Below are 19,187 nucleotides of genomic sequence, written 5' to 3'. Positions count from 1 at the left end.
TGTATTGATTTTACAATATAATGAAGATAAGTGGCAAAATGTAAGGATGTAAGGATTTGGCATAAATCTCAGGATGTGACTGCCAAGCTTTCAAATTTTCAAATATAATCTACTTTGGTCATATGAAGCTACGTATCAACTAACAGTGCTTTCTTTTTATTTTTCAGGCTTACTGGAGAACCTCCCTTAATAAATGGTTGGATTCCTTTCTTGGGAGAGGCCCTGAACTTTAGAAAAAATGCTACTGCTTTTTTATTAACTTTGAATAAAAAACATGGAGATATTTTTACTGTGCACATGGCTGGTGAGCAACATTTCTGTTTTATTTAGTTCTTAGAGACTTTTTAATAGGTTAAATAATAATAAATAAATATTGTATGTATGTCTGTATTATATGTATACTTTCTTCCATCCATCCATCCTTCAGTTTAAAGACTGCTTACTCTAGATAAGACTGAAGGTTAGGGGGCTGGATCCAGCCAGCCTGACCCAATCTGACCCGTGGGACTGCGCTTGAAACAGCAAAGAACTGGCGCCTGCCAGCGAAAACAGATCTCTGCCAGCAATTGCCTCTGATTGTGAAAACAAAACTTGGGAGCCTGTTTTTGCTGGCAGAGCACTTGGGCCACCATAGGCGACCCCGACACAAGTGACCTCGGACCCCCCAAGGTCCTGATGCTGCCCACAATGAAATTGAACTTGACATCCCTACTCTACATGATTCTGGGAAGCTTACATTTAATAAGTAAGAATAATTAGAGTGATATAGGCACTTTATATAAGCTGCCCCATGTCCTCGGAGAAGGGCGGCATTTAAATCCTAACAACAACAACAACAACAACAACAACAATTGCAAAAGGCCGGTTTACTGGGATCGACATACATAATTCACCGCCACATCACACAATCCTAGGTGCTTGGGAAGCACTCGACTGGTAATGAAATACAAATACAAAATTCAGCAGAGTGATCGCATTTGCTGTGTTATATTGATTATGATGATAATGATAATAATAATAATAATAATAATATATGCCCTCAATCTCCTATATTTTGATTTAACAAATACAATTGTTCATAACATTGTGAAAAAAATATGAAAACCTTTTTCACCTACATTTTCCATACCATGACTTTTAATATTTTTACTATGTCTTCCCTTCCCTTTCCTCTAAACGGAAATGTTCAAACACTATCACTTTTTTGTAGAGGATTAGACTGTAGGGAACTATGTGTGTGATAAAATCTCAAGTTTTTGTTCCAAGTATCTTGAAAATCTAACACAAGATTTCAGCTACCTGCGATTCCAGGCCACTAAGTTCAGCTCTCTTTTAATACCTCCCTCCAGCCTAGTTGGATATTTCTCCACAATATAATATCTAATTATTTCAAATAATATATAAGTTTTGGTAGAATATTCATGACTGGGAGAGCCAATATTAACAAAGTCAGGCAATAAATAGACATAGCAACTAAGTCAGCCAATAGAAGCTAACCACTTCTGAGTCTATGCAGAGAATCCAAACTGAAAACCTAAGGCTGGATATGGGTCAGCCCACTCTGTACATTCTATATCTCTCTGAACAAAAAGCTTGTCTGCTGCAGGAAATGAAACTGCTTGTAACTGTTATATAACTGTAACTGTTCTGGCATATATATATTACTATGTTTATAAAGAAATTAATGAATGCAGCTGAATCAGTTATCTGTGTGTACTTCTGGTTTTGATTTTGCAAGAAACTCTGATAAGTTTGTACAAGAAAAAAAAACCCTCTAATTTTTAATAACGTTTAATATCTGAGCCAGAATGGAATCCTATGATGCTTAGCACATCTGTTCATCTGTAGTCACCAGAGTGAATAATGCAGAAATTTCTGACGTACTGAGAATTGGTATTGGGTGGGGAACTAAGAGTGAATTATTCTGATGACAACCAAAATTTTTCTTTCCCAAATACATCCCCACTATGTTGGAAATGTAAGACAGAAATAGGTTCATACTATCATCAATGGTGGATTTGTAGCAAAGTTAAGTTATATTGGAAAATGATAGAAAAAATGATAAAAGAAATTGCATCCAAGAGATAGAAAAAAACCTGGAATTCTACTTACTGGGTATAACAAAACAGAAATATAAGAAAGATATTCTTTATCTAGTTATTCATATTTTGACCGCGGCCAGGATAGTGTATGCACAAAATTGGAAAGGGGAAAATATCCCCAAAGAGGAAGAGGTAACTAAAAAAATATTAGACTGCGCTGAAATGGATATGATGACAAGATGGTTAAATAACCAAGAGGAATCAGAATTTTATGTTATTTGGAATAAGGTGTATACAGCGATCCCTCGATTTTCGCGATCTCGATCTTCGCGAAACGCTATATCGCGATTTTTCAAAAAATATTAATTAAAAATATTTTCCCACCCGATGACGTCACTCTCTTCCTTTCTCATCTTTCTTTCTCTCTCTCTTTCTCTATATTGCTTCTTCCTCTCTCACACTCTCTTCCTCCCTCTCTCATCTCTTTCTTTCCTTCTCTCTCTTTCTCTATCTCTCCCCCTCTTGCTCTCGAGCGGCGTGTGGGCGGTGGGGAAGACCCAGGGAAGGTTCCTTTGGCCACCCAGCAGCTGATCTGCTCGGCAGCGCTGCAGCAGCGAGGAGCCGAAGATCCGGGTTTCCCCTTTGCGTGGGCGGCGGGGAAGACCCAGGGAAGGTTCCTTCGGCCGCCCAGCAGCTGATATGCTCGGCAGCGCCGCAGCAGCGAGGAGCCAAAGATCCGGGTTTCCCCTTTGCGTGGGCGGCGGGGAAACCCCGATCTTCGGCTCCTCGTTGCTGCGGCGCTGCCGAACAGATCAGCTGCTGGGCGGCCGAAGGAACCTTCCCTGGGTCTTCCCAGGTGCGGAAGTAAAAACACCATCTGCGTGGCCATGGAAAAAAAGGGCGCGCATGCGCAGATGGTGTTTTTACTTCCGCACCACTATATCGCGAAAAATCGATTATCGCGAGGGGTCTTGGAACGGAACCCTCGCGATAATCGAGGGATCACTGTATATGGCTAAATAAGAAGAAAAATTAAATGGTAAACTTGTGTGAGAATTATAAATGTTTTTAAATGATTTATCTTCTTTTTATTTTTCTTTCTTCTTTATATATGAGATTTTTTTATCATAAGGTTGAATAAAATTTCTTCTTTTCATTTAAATCAATATGTTGAATTAAGGTATTAATAATGTATTCTTTTTCTGTAAAGAAATTTGACTTCTATGACAAGAGGGGAAATTGCAACCCCTACTCTATGTTAAATGTTTGTTTGTATGTTTGTCAATTTTTATGAAAAATCAGTAAAGTTTTATTTTTTAAAAAAAGAATGGAATCCTATGATGCATAGCACATCTGCTCATCCGTAGTCACCAGAGTGAATAATGCAGAAATTTCTGACGTACTGAGAATTGGGTGGGGAACTAAGAGTGAATTATTCTGATGACAACCAAAATTTTTCTGGCCAGTTTTTCCAAATTGTTGGGTCTATTTGTTTGGCTTCTCCCCCCAAAATCTATCACAAAGTCCCACCAACATCCTGCATCCATCAAACAGAGCCACAAGATATAGTTCAAGGAGAGGCCAAAATAGATCACACATCTCTGCTTCAACATATTGTTTTCTGACTTCTGAAAGGAAGAGGGAGATGCATTATAGTTTATGGTCTTTGTTCATTTCCATTTCCATATGTCTTATTAATTATTGGAAGATTGTGTAGATACTGTAAGAATTGCAAACCCTTATTAGTTCAGGTACTAATATTTCAGGGAGCCTCCCAGAACTGGCAAAATAGAGGGATTCAGAAATATATATATTATATATATAAACCCCCCCCCCCCCAATTATTAAGCAGACATACATTTTTATTTATTTATTTATTTATTATTTGGATTTGTATGCCGCCCCTCTCCGAAGACTCGGGGCGGCTCACAACAAGTGTAAAACAAATCATAAATAATTCAATTAATTAAAATATTTAAAGATTTTAAAAAAACCATATACTAACAGACACACACACAGGCATACCATGTATAAATTAAATGTGCCCAGGGGGAGATGTTTAGTTCCCCCATGCCTGACGGCAAAGGTGGGTTTTGAGGAGTTTACGGAAGGCAGGAAGAGTAGGGGCAGTTCTGATCTCCGGGGGGAGTTGGTTCCAGAGAGTCGGTGCCGCCACAGAGAAGGCTCTCCCCCTGGGGCCCGCCAACCGACATTGTTTAGTTGACGGGACCCGGAGGAGGCCCACTCTGTGGGACCTAATCGGTCGCTGGGATTCGTGCGGCAGAAGGCGGTCTCGGAGATATTCTGGTCCGATGCCATGAAGGGCTTTAAAGGTCATAACCAACACTTTGAATTGTGACCGGAAACTGATCGGCAGCCAATGCAGACTGCGGAGTGTTGGTGTAACATGGGCATATTTGGGAAAGCCCATGATAGCTCTCGCAGCTGCATTCTGCACGATCTGAAGTATCTACAGCATTTCTATGCTAGCTTTACCTTTTCCTCTTGATGTGCCACTAAAAGTCTTGTCAAAAATAGTGCCAATATATAATGTTCTCCTTATTAATTCTCAGATTAGTTCATTTGGAAAACACAGACTGATGCTCTGAGTTTCTGGCATTGGCTCAGACTGGTGACGTGATTTCACTGATTGCACTTTCCCGTATGATAAGCAAATGATTGTCATTCTGAAAAGCAATAATGGACATGGATGTCACCTTAATAAAGAAATTATTCTCCACAAGAAACAATGGCAATTCCTGACCTGTCGTGGAAAATAGTTCTCTAATTGGTTTTGTGTGGTGGTGCAGCAGAATCATTTTCCCTAAATGTCATTCCAGTGAGCCACTACTGTACATCATTGTCAGCTTTTCAGCAAAATCTTCCTAATAAGAAAGACCAGTGTTACATAAATGGAATCAGCAATCTCTCCCTTTTATGCCCTACAAAACACACACACTCGTTCTCTCTCTCCCTCCCTCCTCTCTCTCTCTCTCTCCCCACACTATTGTTAATTGCAATTGTTTCTCTTCACAGCCCCCTTGAAGAGTTCAAAATGAATCGAGCTAACGTGAGCTATTGTAGGAAATTTAAAATAGAAAATAATTGTTGATGTGGAAAATAATTGTTTTATGGGGACCTGAATATATCTATACAAACAGATAATCATTTATTGATTTTTTTTATTTAAAAATCTGTACTGATTTGTACAGGCTCTATGTAACCTGAAAAGGGCTTTGAAGTGAGAGCTTTACCACAGCTTCAATCCAGTAGTGGGTTCTAAAACCTGTTTGTTCATGTGCTTGCTCGCACGATGCATCCCAGGCGGGTGGACGGTGGATAGTGTATTGACTAGGTCAAATCTATCTATCTATCTATCTATCTATCTATCTATCTATCTATCTATCTATCTATCTATCTATCTATCTATCTATCTATATCCCTTAATTTTAAAATTCCAGCTAAAAAAACATTCTTCCAACTTCAACAATACCATTATGTTTTTCTAATTCTTAATTTTTCCATTAATTCCTTTAGACAAAGAAATAACATTTATTTGCACCATGTATTTGTTATCCCCTACTAAGTTATTAATGTTTAATATTTTGAAGATTATTCATTATTCCATCATAATTTCAATATCCGAAATATCTAGGACTACTGATAAAGCCAAATATTAACGAAATTTAATCAATCCTCACAATTTCTAAACCCTTAAACATTTAAATTAACATTATACTTTAACACACTTTTGATATTGGGCCAACCTGATTATAAATAAGACTGTTAAATGACAACTTGTGATGTGAATCATATAGATAACAGCATTTTGGGATTCCATATCCCATGCATTTCACAGTATGTTTCAATGTTACACATTAACATCTTTGAGACAGCCTTCTACCACCTAGTTCCCAGCGACCAGTAAGGGCCCACAGGTTTGGTCTTTTCCGGGTCCCGTCAGCTAAAGAGTGTCAGCTGGCAGGTCTATGGGGGAGGGCTTTCTCTGTGGCTGCTCCAACTCTCTGGAACCATTTACCCCCTGAGATCCGAACTACCCCCACCCTACTGGCCTTCTGGAAAGTGGTAAAGACCTGGCTTTTCTGGCATGCCTGGGACTGTTGATAGTATTAATCGAGATCCAGCCATAAATGGTATGCATGGGTTTCACTGTTTTGTTTTAATTCTTTTAAAACTGTTTTATAGGTTTTTAGTATTATTTGGATGTTATATTTTTGTTGTAAGCCAGCCAAAGTCCCTAGGGAGTTGGGCGGCATAAAAATCAAATAAGTAAGTAAATAAAAAATTAGCAGTAGTTAATTATATTGAAAATTTATGTGTTTATTTGGTATGTATGTATGTATGTATGTATGTATGTATGTATGTATGTATGTATGTATTTATTTATTTATTTATTTATTTATTTATTTATTAGATTTGTATGCCCCTCTCCGTAGACTCAGGGCAGCTCACAACAACAATAAAGCAATATGTAACAAATCTAATAATTTAAAAATCACTAAAAAGCCCCTTATTAAAAAACAAAAACATACACAGAAACATACCATGCATAAATTGTATAGGCCCGGGGGAGATGTCTCAATTCCCCCATGCCTGATGACAGAGGTGGGTTTTAAGAAGTTTATGAAAGGCAAGGAGGGTGGGGGAAATTCTAATCTCCGGGGGGAGCTGGTTCCAGAGGGTCAGGCCCGCCACAAAGAAGACTCTTCCCCTGGATCCCGCCAGATGACATTGTTTAGTCGACGGGACCTGGAGAAGGCCAACTCTGTGGGACCTAACCGATCGCTGGGATTCGTGCGGCAGAAGGCGGTCTCAGAGATATTCTGGCCCGATGCCATGAAGGGCTTTATAGGTGATAACCAACACTATTTATTTATTTATTTATTTATTTATTTATTTATTTATTTATTTATGTTGAAAGGGACCTTGCAGGTCATCAAGTCCAACCCCCTGCTCAAGCAGGAAGCCCTACACCTTCCCAGCCAGATGGCAGTCAAATCTCCTCTTGAATATGTCAAGAGTTGGGGCATTCACAACCTCCGCTGGCAGGCCATTCCATTGGTTAATTGCTCTCACCGTCAGGAAGTTCCTCCTTATATCCATGTTGAATCTCTCCTTGGTCAGCTTCCATCCATTTTTCCTCGTCTGGCCCACTGGTGCCCTGGAAAATAGTGTGGCCCCTCCTCTCTGTGGCAACCCCTCAAGTATCTGTATACTGCTATCATGTTCCCCCTGCCCTTCTTTTCACTAGACTATCCATGCTCAGTCCCAGCAACCTCTCCATCTTGGTTTCTAGTCCTCTTATTAGTTTGGTTGCTCTTCTGTAACTTTTCCAGAGTTTCTATGTCTCTTTTGAAGTGTGGTGACCAGAACTGAATGCAATACTCCAGGTGTGGTCTGACCAGGGCATTATAGAGTGATATTAATACCTCCCTAGTGTTGGAGTGTATCCCCCTGTTGATGCAGTTTAAGATTGTGTTGGCCTTTTTAGCCGCTGCTGCACATTGCTGGCTCATATTTAGTTGGTTGTCCACCAACACTCCGAGATCTCTTTCACAGTCACTACTGCTAAGTGAGGTTCCTCCCAGTCTGTATGCGTGTCTAGGGTTTTTTTTTTACCTAGGTGAAGGGCTTTACTTTTCTCGACGTTGAAGATAATTTTGTTAGTTTGGGACCACAGTGTTAATCGATCTAGGTCCTCCTCCTCCTCCTTCTCTTCTTCTTCTTCCTCTTCTTCTTCTTCTGTTGAGGGAATATATTGAATGCATTATGTTATATTGATATTCATTATATGAATATTGATAATATTAAATGTATTATATTGAAGTATACTTTACTAATAAATATCCGATTATTATGATTACTATAGTATGTATATAGTAGGGATACTATGGAGTATAGATGTATCATAGCATCATAGTCTGATTACTATGACTTATTATGACTACTATATTGACTTTTGAAGTCAATGCTATTTCATTCCATTTGTACTAGATTTAAATTCTATGGATAGTTTATTTTCTTCTATCTCTCCCCCTATCTGCCCATCTTTTGTTACTTGAGAAGGATTTTGCAAATGGGGTGTTGCTTTTTGGCATGAAGTGAAATTAATTGGACAAATAGAGGTGTTGATTTCATGACACTTTGTCAGAAGTGTATTACATGCAGGGATTACACTTCAGTGGCATGCATAGAATAAGAGTATATAATTGTACAGGTCATAAACATATTTATTTGGAAATAAATCTAAATGATTCCTAAGGGACCATAGATCATGGGCATGTATCAAGACTGTGGTTCAAACAATTGTGTTCAGAGAATGGATGAACTTCCTTAAAAGATGATTTATTTTATATTGGTAATTAAATATATAAGAATTGGGGATTGTTTTGCAAAATGTTGGAGTCAAGATCACAAAGAAAACAGCTCATGTTTTTCATCTGAAAATAGCAGATGGTGGGCAGATGGTTTAAATTAATATTAATTAATTTTTAAAGAAATCTTAAATTGTTTACCCTGAATGCTCAGAGTTGGAAAGCTAACTGACATCTTCAGGTTAATAGCATTCAAAATCATCTTGTTAAATAATATCAGAGCAGAGTGTAGTATTTCCAGTCTTTTGGTCATTGGTGCTTATAATAAAAAGTGACTCCCAAGATGATTTCTTTGTGATAGGTTGGATTGTAGCCAGAGGAAAAATAATACTGAAATCTCTGAACAGTTTGTGACTATACTATGAATACAGTAATTATTTTTTACCTTTGTTTACAAACTGTTCAAAACTAGAGGGGAGGTGATTTTGAACTTTTATCTGAAAGTTTTCTATCAAGAATTATAAAATTTTCCACAGTAGCGTAACATAAATCCATTATATTTCCAAAAGTAAATCTTCTTGAGTTCTATTGAAATCTTATTCCTAAATACATAAAAGTCAAATTACAGCCTTAATGAGTTTTTAGCCTTAATCTAGAAAACTGGGTTCAATTGTTTCAAAAATTTCACACCAAATACTTCACTGAAATTATTTTTATAGTTTCAGTGACTGTTCATGCATCCAGTAGAGAAACTTCCAATGAGGCATAATTTTATCAATTTATTTGACTTTTCAAGGATGAAACATTGCTACCTTGGACGATGAAAACACATTCAGTTTCTCTAATGTGAATATCACTCAGTGTTGTCCATAGGAATTTACCTCTTTCACCTGAATAATAAATGCAGCATCATGCTACAAGCTTTGGCTCTTTGGGACATATGTGTGATACAGCAATGCATGTAGAAAAGAGGAGAAACAAGGGATGCAATTCAAAAATTTCCCCTACAGGTTCTGTGGGTATGGTTTGATGGGCATAGCAGGGGAAGGATGCTGCAAAATCTCCATTCCTGAGGTGGTATTTGCTGGTTTTTCAAACTACTAAAAGTTTCTGCTACCGATTCTCCAGAACCTGCTGAATTCCCTGGCAGAAACTTCTATTGTCCACATTGTCTCTGCCCATCTCAAGATGCCCCTGGTTCTACTCAATATCAGACAATTATAATGGATTCCACCTTACTTATCAAGAAGGTAGTTCTAGTAGTTCTCCTTTTTGTGTGTGTGTCTCTCTCTCTAGAACTAGTAGCTGTGTTCAATTTTTGTTTGGAAAAGAGTGGGGATCTCAACAGTGTTCAGATAGAAAATGAGAGAGGATGAGCCAGTATTAAGTTTGTGATGAACATAATTTGGCCATAACCTTTGACTTTTAAGTCTTCCCCAAAAGGAAAATTAAGTTATTCTGAGATGTGATTGTAGACTAATGAAAGGCATTGTCAAATTGGAACTTTCTGCATCATGTTAGATCTTCAAACTATGAATGTTTTTAAAAGTAGATATGATTCTTGCTTGTATCTTACAATTACTCTATTTCCTGGTGTTACCCTTGAGCTTCTGATGTAAAAAAATGCAGGACAGGCAACTTGATTTTATGAATATAACATGTGTGTGAACATCTAATGTACATTGTACATGAGTGTGGATGGATTGATGGATGTGGTTTAGATAGATGGACAGATGGACATCCAACGATGAGAGAACCAAGGAGAAATTTCCTCACAGTTAGAACAATTACTCAATGGAATAACTTGCCTCCAGAAGTTGTAAGTGCTTCAACACTGGAGTTTTAAAGAAGAGATTGGACAATCATTAGTCTGAAATGGTACAGGGTTTCCTGTTTGAGCAGAGGGTTGGACCAGAAGCCTTTCAAGCTCCCTTTCAACTCTGTTATTCTGTTATATTCTGGAAATAAGGAATAAACAACTGTTATGTTTTTTTTTTATATATAACTGGAAAATAACTTATGTTTGTGGGCTTTAAAAAGATGGAAAAATGTGTGTAGGAGAACATATTTTTATACACTTAAAGATTCGAGTACGAAATTTTTAGTGTTTTTTTTAAAAAAAAAATCTGTACAGTGGTCCCCCGATTATCGCGAGGGTTCCGTTCCAGGACCCCTCGCGATGATCAGTTTTTCGCGAAGTAGCGGTGCGGAAGTAAAAACACCATCTGCGCATGCGCAGATGGTGTTTTTACTTCTGCCGCAGCAGCGAGGAGCCGAAGATTGGGGTTTCCCCGCCGCCCATGCAAACTCCTCGCTGCTGCCGTGCCCACCGCTTGTCCGCCCGCCGCTTGTCCGCCGCCTGCCTGCCCGCGCGTCCACCCTTCGCCCACCCACGCCGTTCGCTCACGCCGCTTCCCAGCTGAGTCCTGAAGCGAACTTCCGCGTTTGGCTTCAGGACTCAGCTGGGAAGTGGCGCTGGGGTTTCCCCGCCGCCCACGCAAACTCCTCACTGATGCCCGCCGCTCGCCCTCCTGCCAGCAAGAGGGGGAAGACCCAGTGAAGCCGCCCAGCAGCTGATCTGCCCGGCGCCATCTACGCATGCGTGGCCATAGAAAAAAGGGCGCGCATGCGCAGATGGTGTTTTTACTTCCGGGTTGAAAAATCGCGATATAGCGTTTCGCAGTGATCGAGATCGCGAAACTCGGGGGACCACTGTATATGTAACAGCTCTAAATCTGTACCCATGAAATAGAAGTACAGTAATAGCTTTAATGAATAGCATTTACCAGTTTCTGTCCCCGTATATTTCTCAACATATCCAATCTGATTTATAACAAGTGACATCTGCTTGTGAATGAACCATGGGACCCAAAGCAAAACGCCAGAGAAAGCAATCACCTCCGCACAGCAGTGGTGAGCTCCCAGTTCTGACTGGTTCTTAGAAACAGTAGCAGCAGTGGGAAACTCTGCCAACCTGCCCAGAAGCATCGCACATGTGCAGAAGTATCGTGCATGCACACAAACCAGCGGCAAATATTCCAATCATCATTTTTAAGAAAGAAGAAAATCTGTAATTAAAAGTCTTCCTATCTCGGAGGAATTGCAAGGAGTGATTATAACTCCTGACCTGTCAGATATTCCAGACATTGGGAAAGTGTCTAATTTTGAATTGCTTCTAATTTTCTGCCTCATTATTTAAAGAGCTATAAAACTAAGAGTTTCAGTATAATTAAAAACTATATAGAAGCTTTAAAATATCCACTGTAGCTTGATTCATTTAATAAGATGTGGCAGACTTGAAAATGATTGTTACCGTCTCCCAAGAGAAAAGCAACCATTTGAAAATGCATGAGTTTCATAATGAAATCACCTGTATTCAAGTCTATTATATAGAAATAATCTATGATTGCTGAGTATTCCCTATAACGAATGAAGGCAAATATACATTGCATGGTCCAATCTCAGTTGGTCAGCAGGATCAGAGGTTAAGTCTTCCAAGCTTTCCAACTGGTGCTGGAGTCCATGCTCAGGGAATTTCTTCTCTCTACCGGAATTTCCCTATGGCACTAAGTAAGATCACTCCGTATGGGAAAATTACTCATTTTGTGTACGTTTTGGTTACAGATTCAATGAATTAGAAATTAAAAATGTATATTGTTCAGATTTCTTCTTTCACTAAATAATATTTTGCTTAAACGTCTTAGATCTATGGTTACCGCATAATAATATTTACAATCCAAAGTAAAAGCAAACTAAGAGTTTTCTTTATAGAATATAATGTGGCTTTTGTCTAGCAGCAAAGCAAGTCAGAAGGTATCTATTTCTGTTTATGTTGTTTATCCATGAATTCTAAGATAAACATATTATCAGGCCTCAAAGCTGTTGACAACTGTATTCAGTTGGGACCAGAAGAAGAAAGGTTTTAGCACTTTGTTTATATTTATTACTGTATATTTACAAATTTTTGATTGAAGGTGAATTTCATAGCTGGTGTTTCGGAATCTTTCTACTGTTATAGTATTTTGGGAATGTCTCTTCTAGAAGGAAATAGCTTTTCCTATTATCTTTTATTTTTAAGGAAAAATCTTTATTTTTGCTTTTTTACAGTGTTTTGGGTACTCCACAAATGCTATATAGTTTTAAAATTACTGTTTTGTTCAAATGAATTTCAGAGGTTTTCAAAGCTATATTTAACTTCTATACTATATGAAAAACCTGCAAGGAACCTGGGAAAAATAAGAATGTTTTGTTTTAACAAATATTGTGCCTTAATACTATATATTTAACAAATATAAAAGCATAGTGTTTTAAAGAATTTGCATCCAAAAATCTTCCACAAAATATTCTTTCTTATGTTTATTGGCCAGTTCAGAAGATGTTTATGTCAGAGTTTGTTGCAAAAAATCATTTCCAGAAAGCTCACACAGACAAAATGGCTCAGCTGGATGTGTTTAAGCTCTCATTGGCTGACTTAGTTGCTATGCTTATTCATTGGCGGACCTTGTTACCTTTGGTTCTCCCAATCATGAAAATTCTAATAGTTTAGCAAATTTTGGTGTTTAGAAGTGAAAAAATTGTGACTTATAAAGCTTTAGATTTGTTCAGCAAGTGTACTATTTTAGTTAAATCTATGATTTCCGGAATATTTATTATTTATTTATTTATTTATTATTTGGATTTGTATGCCGCCCCTCTCCGAAGACTCGGGGCGGCTCACAACAGGTGAAAAACAATCCAATACAATCCAATTAATTAAAATATTATAAGTTTAAGAAAATCCCCAATACTAACATACACACATACAGGCATACCATATATAACTTCAACGTGCCCAGGGGGAGATGTTTAGTTTCCCCATGCCCGACGGCAAAGGTGGGTTTTAAGGAGTTTACGGAAGGCAGGAAGAGTAGGGGCAGTTCTGATCTCCGGGGGGAGTTGGTTCCAGAGGGCCGGTGCCGCCACAGAGAAGGCTCTCCCCCTGGGGCCCGCCAACCGGCATTGTTTAGTTGACGGGACCCGGAGGAGGCCCACTCTGTGGGACCTAATCGGTCGCTGGGATTCGTGCGGCAGAAGGCGGTCTCGGAGATATTCTGGTCCAGTGCCATGAAGGGCTTTAAAGGTCATAACCAACACTTTGAATTGTGACCGGAAACTGATCGGCAACCAATGCAGACTGCGGAGTGATGGTGAAACATGGGCATACCTGGGTAAGCCCATGACTGCTCTCGCAGCTGCATTCTGCACGATCTGAAGTTTCCGAACACTTTTCAAAGGTAGCCCCATGTAGAGAGCATTACAGTAGTCGAACCTCGAGGTGATGAGGGCATGAGTGACTGTGAGCAATGAGTCCCGGTCCAGATAGGGCCGCAACTGGTGCACCAGGCGAACCTGGGCAAACGCCCCCCTCGCCACAGCCGAAAGATGGTTCTCTAATGTCAGCTGTGGATCGAGGAGGACGCCCAAGTTGCGGACCCTCTCTGAGGGGGTCAATGATTCCCCCCCCAGGGTAATGGACGGACAGATGGGATTGTCCTTGGGAGGCAAAACCCACAGCCACTCCGTCTTATCCGGGTTGAGTTTGAGTCTGTTGACTCAATATAAAATAAGATTTTAAAAGGTGGACTTGTTGATGAATAATATACCAAAAATGCGCACTTTCTCAATTTTGTATTTGTTGTGGAAATACTTAAACTAAGTTTTAGTTTAGATAGCAATGAATAAAGCATAGGAAACATTTTAGAAATATTCACAGATTATATTGTTAAATTTTGTTTATTGTTACCTCAAGAGACAACCTAATAAAAATGGATAATTTGTTACTGGAACCAGAATTCAAAAATTGTTATTGGGATCACAAATATTATGTGATTCACAAATATTAACAGAAATATAATAAAAGGCCAGGCATGTAAAAAGATTGGTGCAATAAAGAATAATGTTGCTTATCCATACAAAGCAAAGTATTGATTTTGTCATTAGATATTTCTTGTGCTTGGGAAAAGGAAAGAAATTTGAAGCACAATATTGCAAGTTTTAACAGCATAGCATATTGTCAATGCTTTCATGGTTTATTTTGCTATTTTTTTCACATCTCAAAACCTAATATAGTAATTTACTGTAATTCCCCTTTTTGTAATGTACATATAAAATGTATACTATATTTATAGTCAAAATCAATTTCTGGTGCTTCCCTCCAAATTATAGTAAAATGTGGCGATCACAGAATGAATACTATCTTCACAGCACCAGAAGTATTTTTGAAAGATCTGGTGCTTTGAGGATGGTATTCATTCTGTGTTTACCATATTTTACTATAATTTGGAGGAAAGCACCAGAAAATGATTTTGACTAAACCCTAGAATACTCTAGAAAATACTGCTTTCTAGATCAGTATCAGTCAGCATATATTTTATGTTGGAAATGATAGTAGCTATTGTACATCATTCCTCTAAGGCAGTGATGGTGAACCTATAGCATGGGTGCTGCAAGGTGGCACATGGAGCCATATCTGCCGGCATGCTAGCCATTGCCTAGCTCAGCTCCAGAACCATGTGCACACCAGCCAGCTAATATTTGGCTTGCATGGAGGCTCTGAGAGGGCATTTTTGGCTTCCGGAGAGCCTCCGGGGGATGGGGAGGGCATTTTTGTCATCCCTCCCCAAGGCTCCAGGAAAGCCTCTGGAGCCTGACAAGGGTGAAAAACAGGCCTACCAGGCACACCAGAAGTTGGGAAATAAGCCGTTTCTGGCCTACAGAGGGCCTCTGGGGGACAGGGGATGCAATTTTTGCCCTCCCCAGGCATTGAATTATGGGTGTGGGCACTCATGCAGGCGTGATAGTGTGTGTGCAAGCGCTTTCGGTACCCAAGGGAAAAAAGGTTCATCATCACTGCTCTAAGGCATTGTTTCACAATGAACTTCTCCTAAAATACAACAGCCAACCAGGGCTAGCTGGAGAATTCTGGGAGTTGAAATCCAATCATCTTAAAGTTGCTGAGAAGTATTACTATAAGACAACAGGTTGCAGAATGCTGGCATAAATTATCATGTGGGCTTTGACCAATTTCTTTTTTTTTTCCCCTTTCAGGAAAATACATTACATTTATAATAAATCCCTTGCAATATCATGCTGTGACCAAGAGCAGCAAGTATCTGGGATTTTCAGAAATTGCAGATCAAATATCAAGCCAAGCCTTTGACCATCCACCAATTATAAATGGGAAATTCCCTGACTTAAATGAACAAATACATAGGAATTATCAACATCTTCTTGGAGAATCATTGGACACACTCTCCGATAACATGATGAGGAATCTCCAAATTATATTTCAGAAAAAGTGTTCACAAATGGTAGATTGGGAAATGGGAAAAATGCGCGACTTCTGCTTCTCTATAATATTTGAAGCCAGCTTTAAAACATTGTATGGAAGGGATCCTCATAAGGATGGCTATAATGTTACTGATGAAATTGGAGAAAAATTTCTCCAATTCGATGCCAAATTTGCTTATTTGGCTCTAAACGTACCAACGATATTGCTGGGAGCAACCAAGAAGATCCGGAGAGAAATAATAAAGTTTTTAAATCCAAAAAAGATGGAGAAATGGTTAGATGTTTCTAAAGTGATCCAAGACAGAAAAGATATATTTGAAAGTTATAACGTGCTTAGCGATGATGACAAAGCAGGTTAGCAAACTTTTGAATGATTGCTTGGGTCGAATCAGATACAGTGATATCTCGTCTTACAAATGCCTCATCATACCAACTTTTCGACATTCAAACCCGGGGTTTGAGAATTTTTTGCCTCTTCTTACAAACTATTTTCACCTTATAAACCCACCGCCGCCGCTAGGATGCCCCGCCTCCGGACTTCCGTTGCCAGCGAAGCGCTTGTTTTTGCGATGCTGGGATTCCCCTGCTGGGATTCCCCTGCAGCATCGCAAAAACACAGAAGTCCAGAGGTGGGGTTTCCCATGGAGGGGAGCCTCAGGGGAATCCCAGCAGCACAAAAACGGGCGCTTTGGCCGGCAAAAGGGGTGAGTTTTGGGCTTGCATGCATTAATTGCTTTTCCATTGATTCCTATGGGAAACATTGTTTCATCTTACAAACTTTTCACCTTAAGAACCTCATCCTGGAACCAATTAAGTTTGTAAGACGAGGTATCACTGTAATTTACTAGAGTCCTTTGAAATAAAATGGCAAAATTTGTGACCTTGAAATTTTTATGTTTTTTTCTCTAATTGGGTAATGGTAACATGTTTTACTCCGAAACAATCCTGTCTGATAATTGATTCTTTCTTCCTCTCTCTTTTTTTTGGCTGAGGTGGTAAAACAAGATACTTAATGGTGATAATGAGAGAGATTATAACTGAGCTGCATTTCCTCCTTTTATTTCGCCCCCACCCTGAAATTACATTTCAAACTATTCTCATTAAGCAGAAAATTAGACTTTCAGAAGCCTATTGGTCCTCATTAGCATTCACTGATCCTTGGCTGGGTCTGTGTCCTAACATCTTTTAATTAGCACACTGCAAATCTAATCAGTGTAATAAACGCTATTAATCTTCCTTTTCACTTATTTTCTCCCAGCACATCATTTCACCTTTCTGTGGGCCTCAGTGGGAAACACAATCCCTGCTATATTCTGGACGATCTATTATCTGTTGAGGCACCCAGAAGCTTTTGCAGCGGTGCGTGACGAAATTGACCATTTGCTGCAGTCAACAGGTCAAGAGAGGAGGCCAGGATGCAGCATCCACCTCAGCAGAGAACAATTGGACAACCTGGTCTACCTAGGTAATTTATTTTATCCTTCCTGAAGAAAAGTAGGCCTCTCCATGTAAACTCTGTTTATCACTCGTTCTGTTTAGTGGGAAGGTGGAGAACCCAGCTGCTTAATTGACATAATAACGATCATTTACATCAATTATAAATTATGTACTTTATAGCTAGAGATACACTAACTGCATGTAAACATAAAAGCCCAGGTAATTAACTAAGCAAAGTATGGAAAAGGTTAAATCAAAGCTTTGCAGATATTTACACAATGTGTACACATATTAAGTCTGAGTCTAAACATCTGCTGAAGTGGAGAATACATTTCAGAGACATTGCTCACAAGATAGCCGAGCAGGGTCTTCTCGTGAATTGAAAGAAAATATTTGGAACAATCAACTTATTCTCAGGGACCTCCTTCTGCTATGCGAATCCCAGTGACCAGTTAGGTCCCACAGAGTGGGTCTTCTCCGGGTCCTGTCAACTAAACAATGCCGCTTGGTGGGGCCCAGGGGAAGAGCCTTCTCTGTGGCGGCCCCGGCCTTCTGGAACCAACTCCCCCCAGAGATTAGAATTGCCCCCACCCTCCTTGCCTTTCGTAAGCTACTTAAAACCCACCTCTGCTGCCAGGCATGGGGGAACTGAGATGCACTTCCCCCTAGGCCTTTACAATTTTATGCATGGTATGTCTGTATGTATGTTTGGTTTTTTATATTAATGGGTTTTTAATCATTTTTAGTATTGGATTATTATTGTACATTGTTTTATGATTGCTGTTAGCCGCCCCGAGTCTTCGGAGAGGGGCGGCATATAAATCCAATAAATAAATAAATAAATATCATCACACTGTACAGCATCCTTTTAAAACATAAAACAGAAATACATCCTCATTTTTCTATGGATTGGCAGCTTGTTATCTACGCAGTAAAATATAAAAATATTTAAAAATCAAAAAAGATATTTTCAAAGAAGAGAAGATATACATACAGTTGACAAACCTCCCACTTTTTAAGCAATTGATAGAAGCAGTAGCAGCAGTCATAGCTTTTCATAATAGGAGCGAAACTTGTTTTAGAAATTATAATTGTCATATCTACAACTATCCCACATATCTTTCTTGAATTTGCACTACCTTAAAATCCTTGTGCAAAATTGCTTTTAAAAAAGTTATTTCTTTATCTTATTGCTTTTTTTAAAAAAATCATTTTATGAATTGTGCAAAAAAAATAAGCTAAGAGAACTATGCTGGAGAAAAATTATCTATCTGGTTGCTCAGAGTCAACATCAACATGATGCTAAGTATCCATCAGGATATCTAAAGATTCACAGACAAATTAACTTCAGTTTACAATGGTGCTTGAAAGTTTGTGAACTCATATTTCTCTATAGATGTGATTTAAAATAATACCTGTTTTCCATGAATAGTTTTGGATAATTTGTTTTAGTAAATAAATGAACAAGCATTGAATTATTTGATCTAGTTTTATAGGTATTTATACAGAAATATTGAAAAGTTGAGAGTTCATAAACATTTAAACACCATTATAAATATACTTGGTCTAAGCCTCATCATACTTCTTTACTATTACTTATGAGTATTCTTTACTATTACTTTGCTATTCTTTATTATTACTTATGAGTACTATGTACTATGTTACACATACCAACTTCATCATGAAAGGTACACTTAAAACCTTTTCTATATAAAGAAAAACTTGGGAAGTTGGGAGGAGGGATAGTTAGAACATACAATACAATGGTATATCAGAAATGGTATGCTATTCCATGCATTTTTACTAGTCTCATCATTAATGGAGATTTATTTATGTAGCAAAATTTGTGACCTGCCTTAATAGTTAAGTCAGGCTAAAAGCACACTAAATAGGACAACTATCCCAACTCATTTCCTTATTCTTAACTTGCTTATGTATAGTTCTGAAATCAAATAGTAATTTTTAGTGTGACCGAAGAAAGTTCTTGAAAAATAATTTCAATGCAATATAATATATTTTTGTCATAGACTCACCTATTGATTTT

General features: G+C 38.6%; 1 protein-coding gene across 1 annotated transcript in view; it reads left to right on the top strand.

The window, feature by feature from the left end:
• CYP7B1 (cytochrome P450 family 7 subfamily B member 1) overlaps positions 1-19,187 on the top strand; it is a 118,543-nt gene that overhangs the window by 81,150 nt on the left and 18,206 nt on the right. Inside the window, exons 2-4 of the mRNA XM_070747855.1 lie at positions 168-304; positions 15,464-16,060; positions 16,965-17,171. Coding sequence (XP_070603956.1) covers positions 168-304; positions 15,464-16,060; positions 16,965-17,171 — 941 coding nt within the window. The remainder of the gene's footprint in view (positions 1-167; positions 305-15,463; positions 16,061-16,964; positions 17,172-19,187) is intronic.

This window comes from Erythrolamprus reginae, chromosome 3, assembly GCF_031021105.1.
Source record: "Erythrolamprus reginae isolate rEryReg1 chromosome 3, rEryReg1.hap1, whole genome shotgun sequence".
NCBI classification, from domain to species: domain Eukaryota; kingdom Metazoa; phylum Chordata; class Lepidosauria; order Squamata; family Dipsadidae; genus Erythrolamprus; species Erythrolamprus reginae.
Note: the sequence above shows the minus strand (reverse complement) of the source record. Positions and strands in the feature narration are given on the sequence as shown.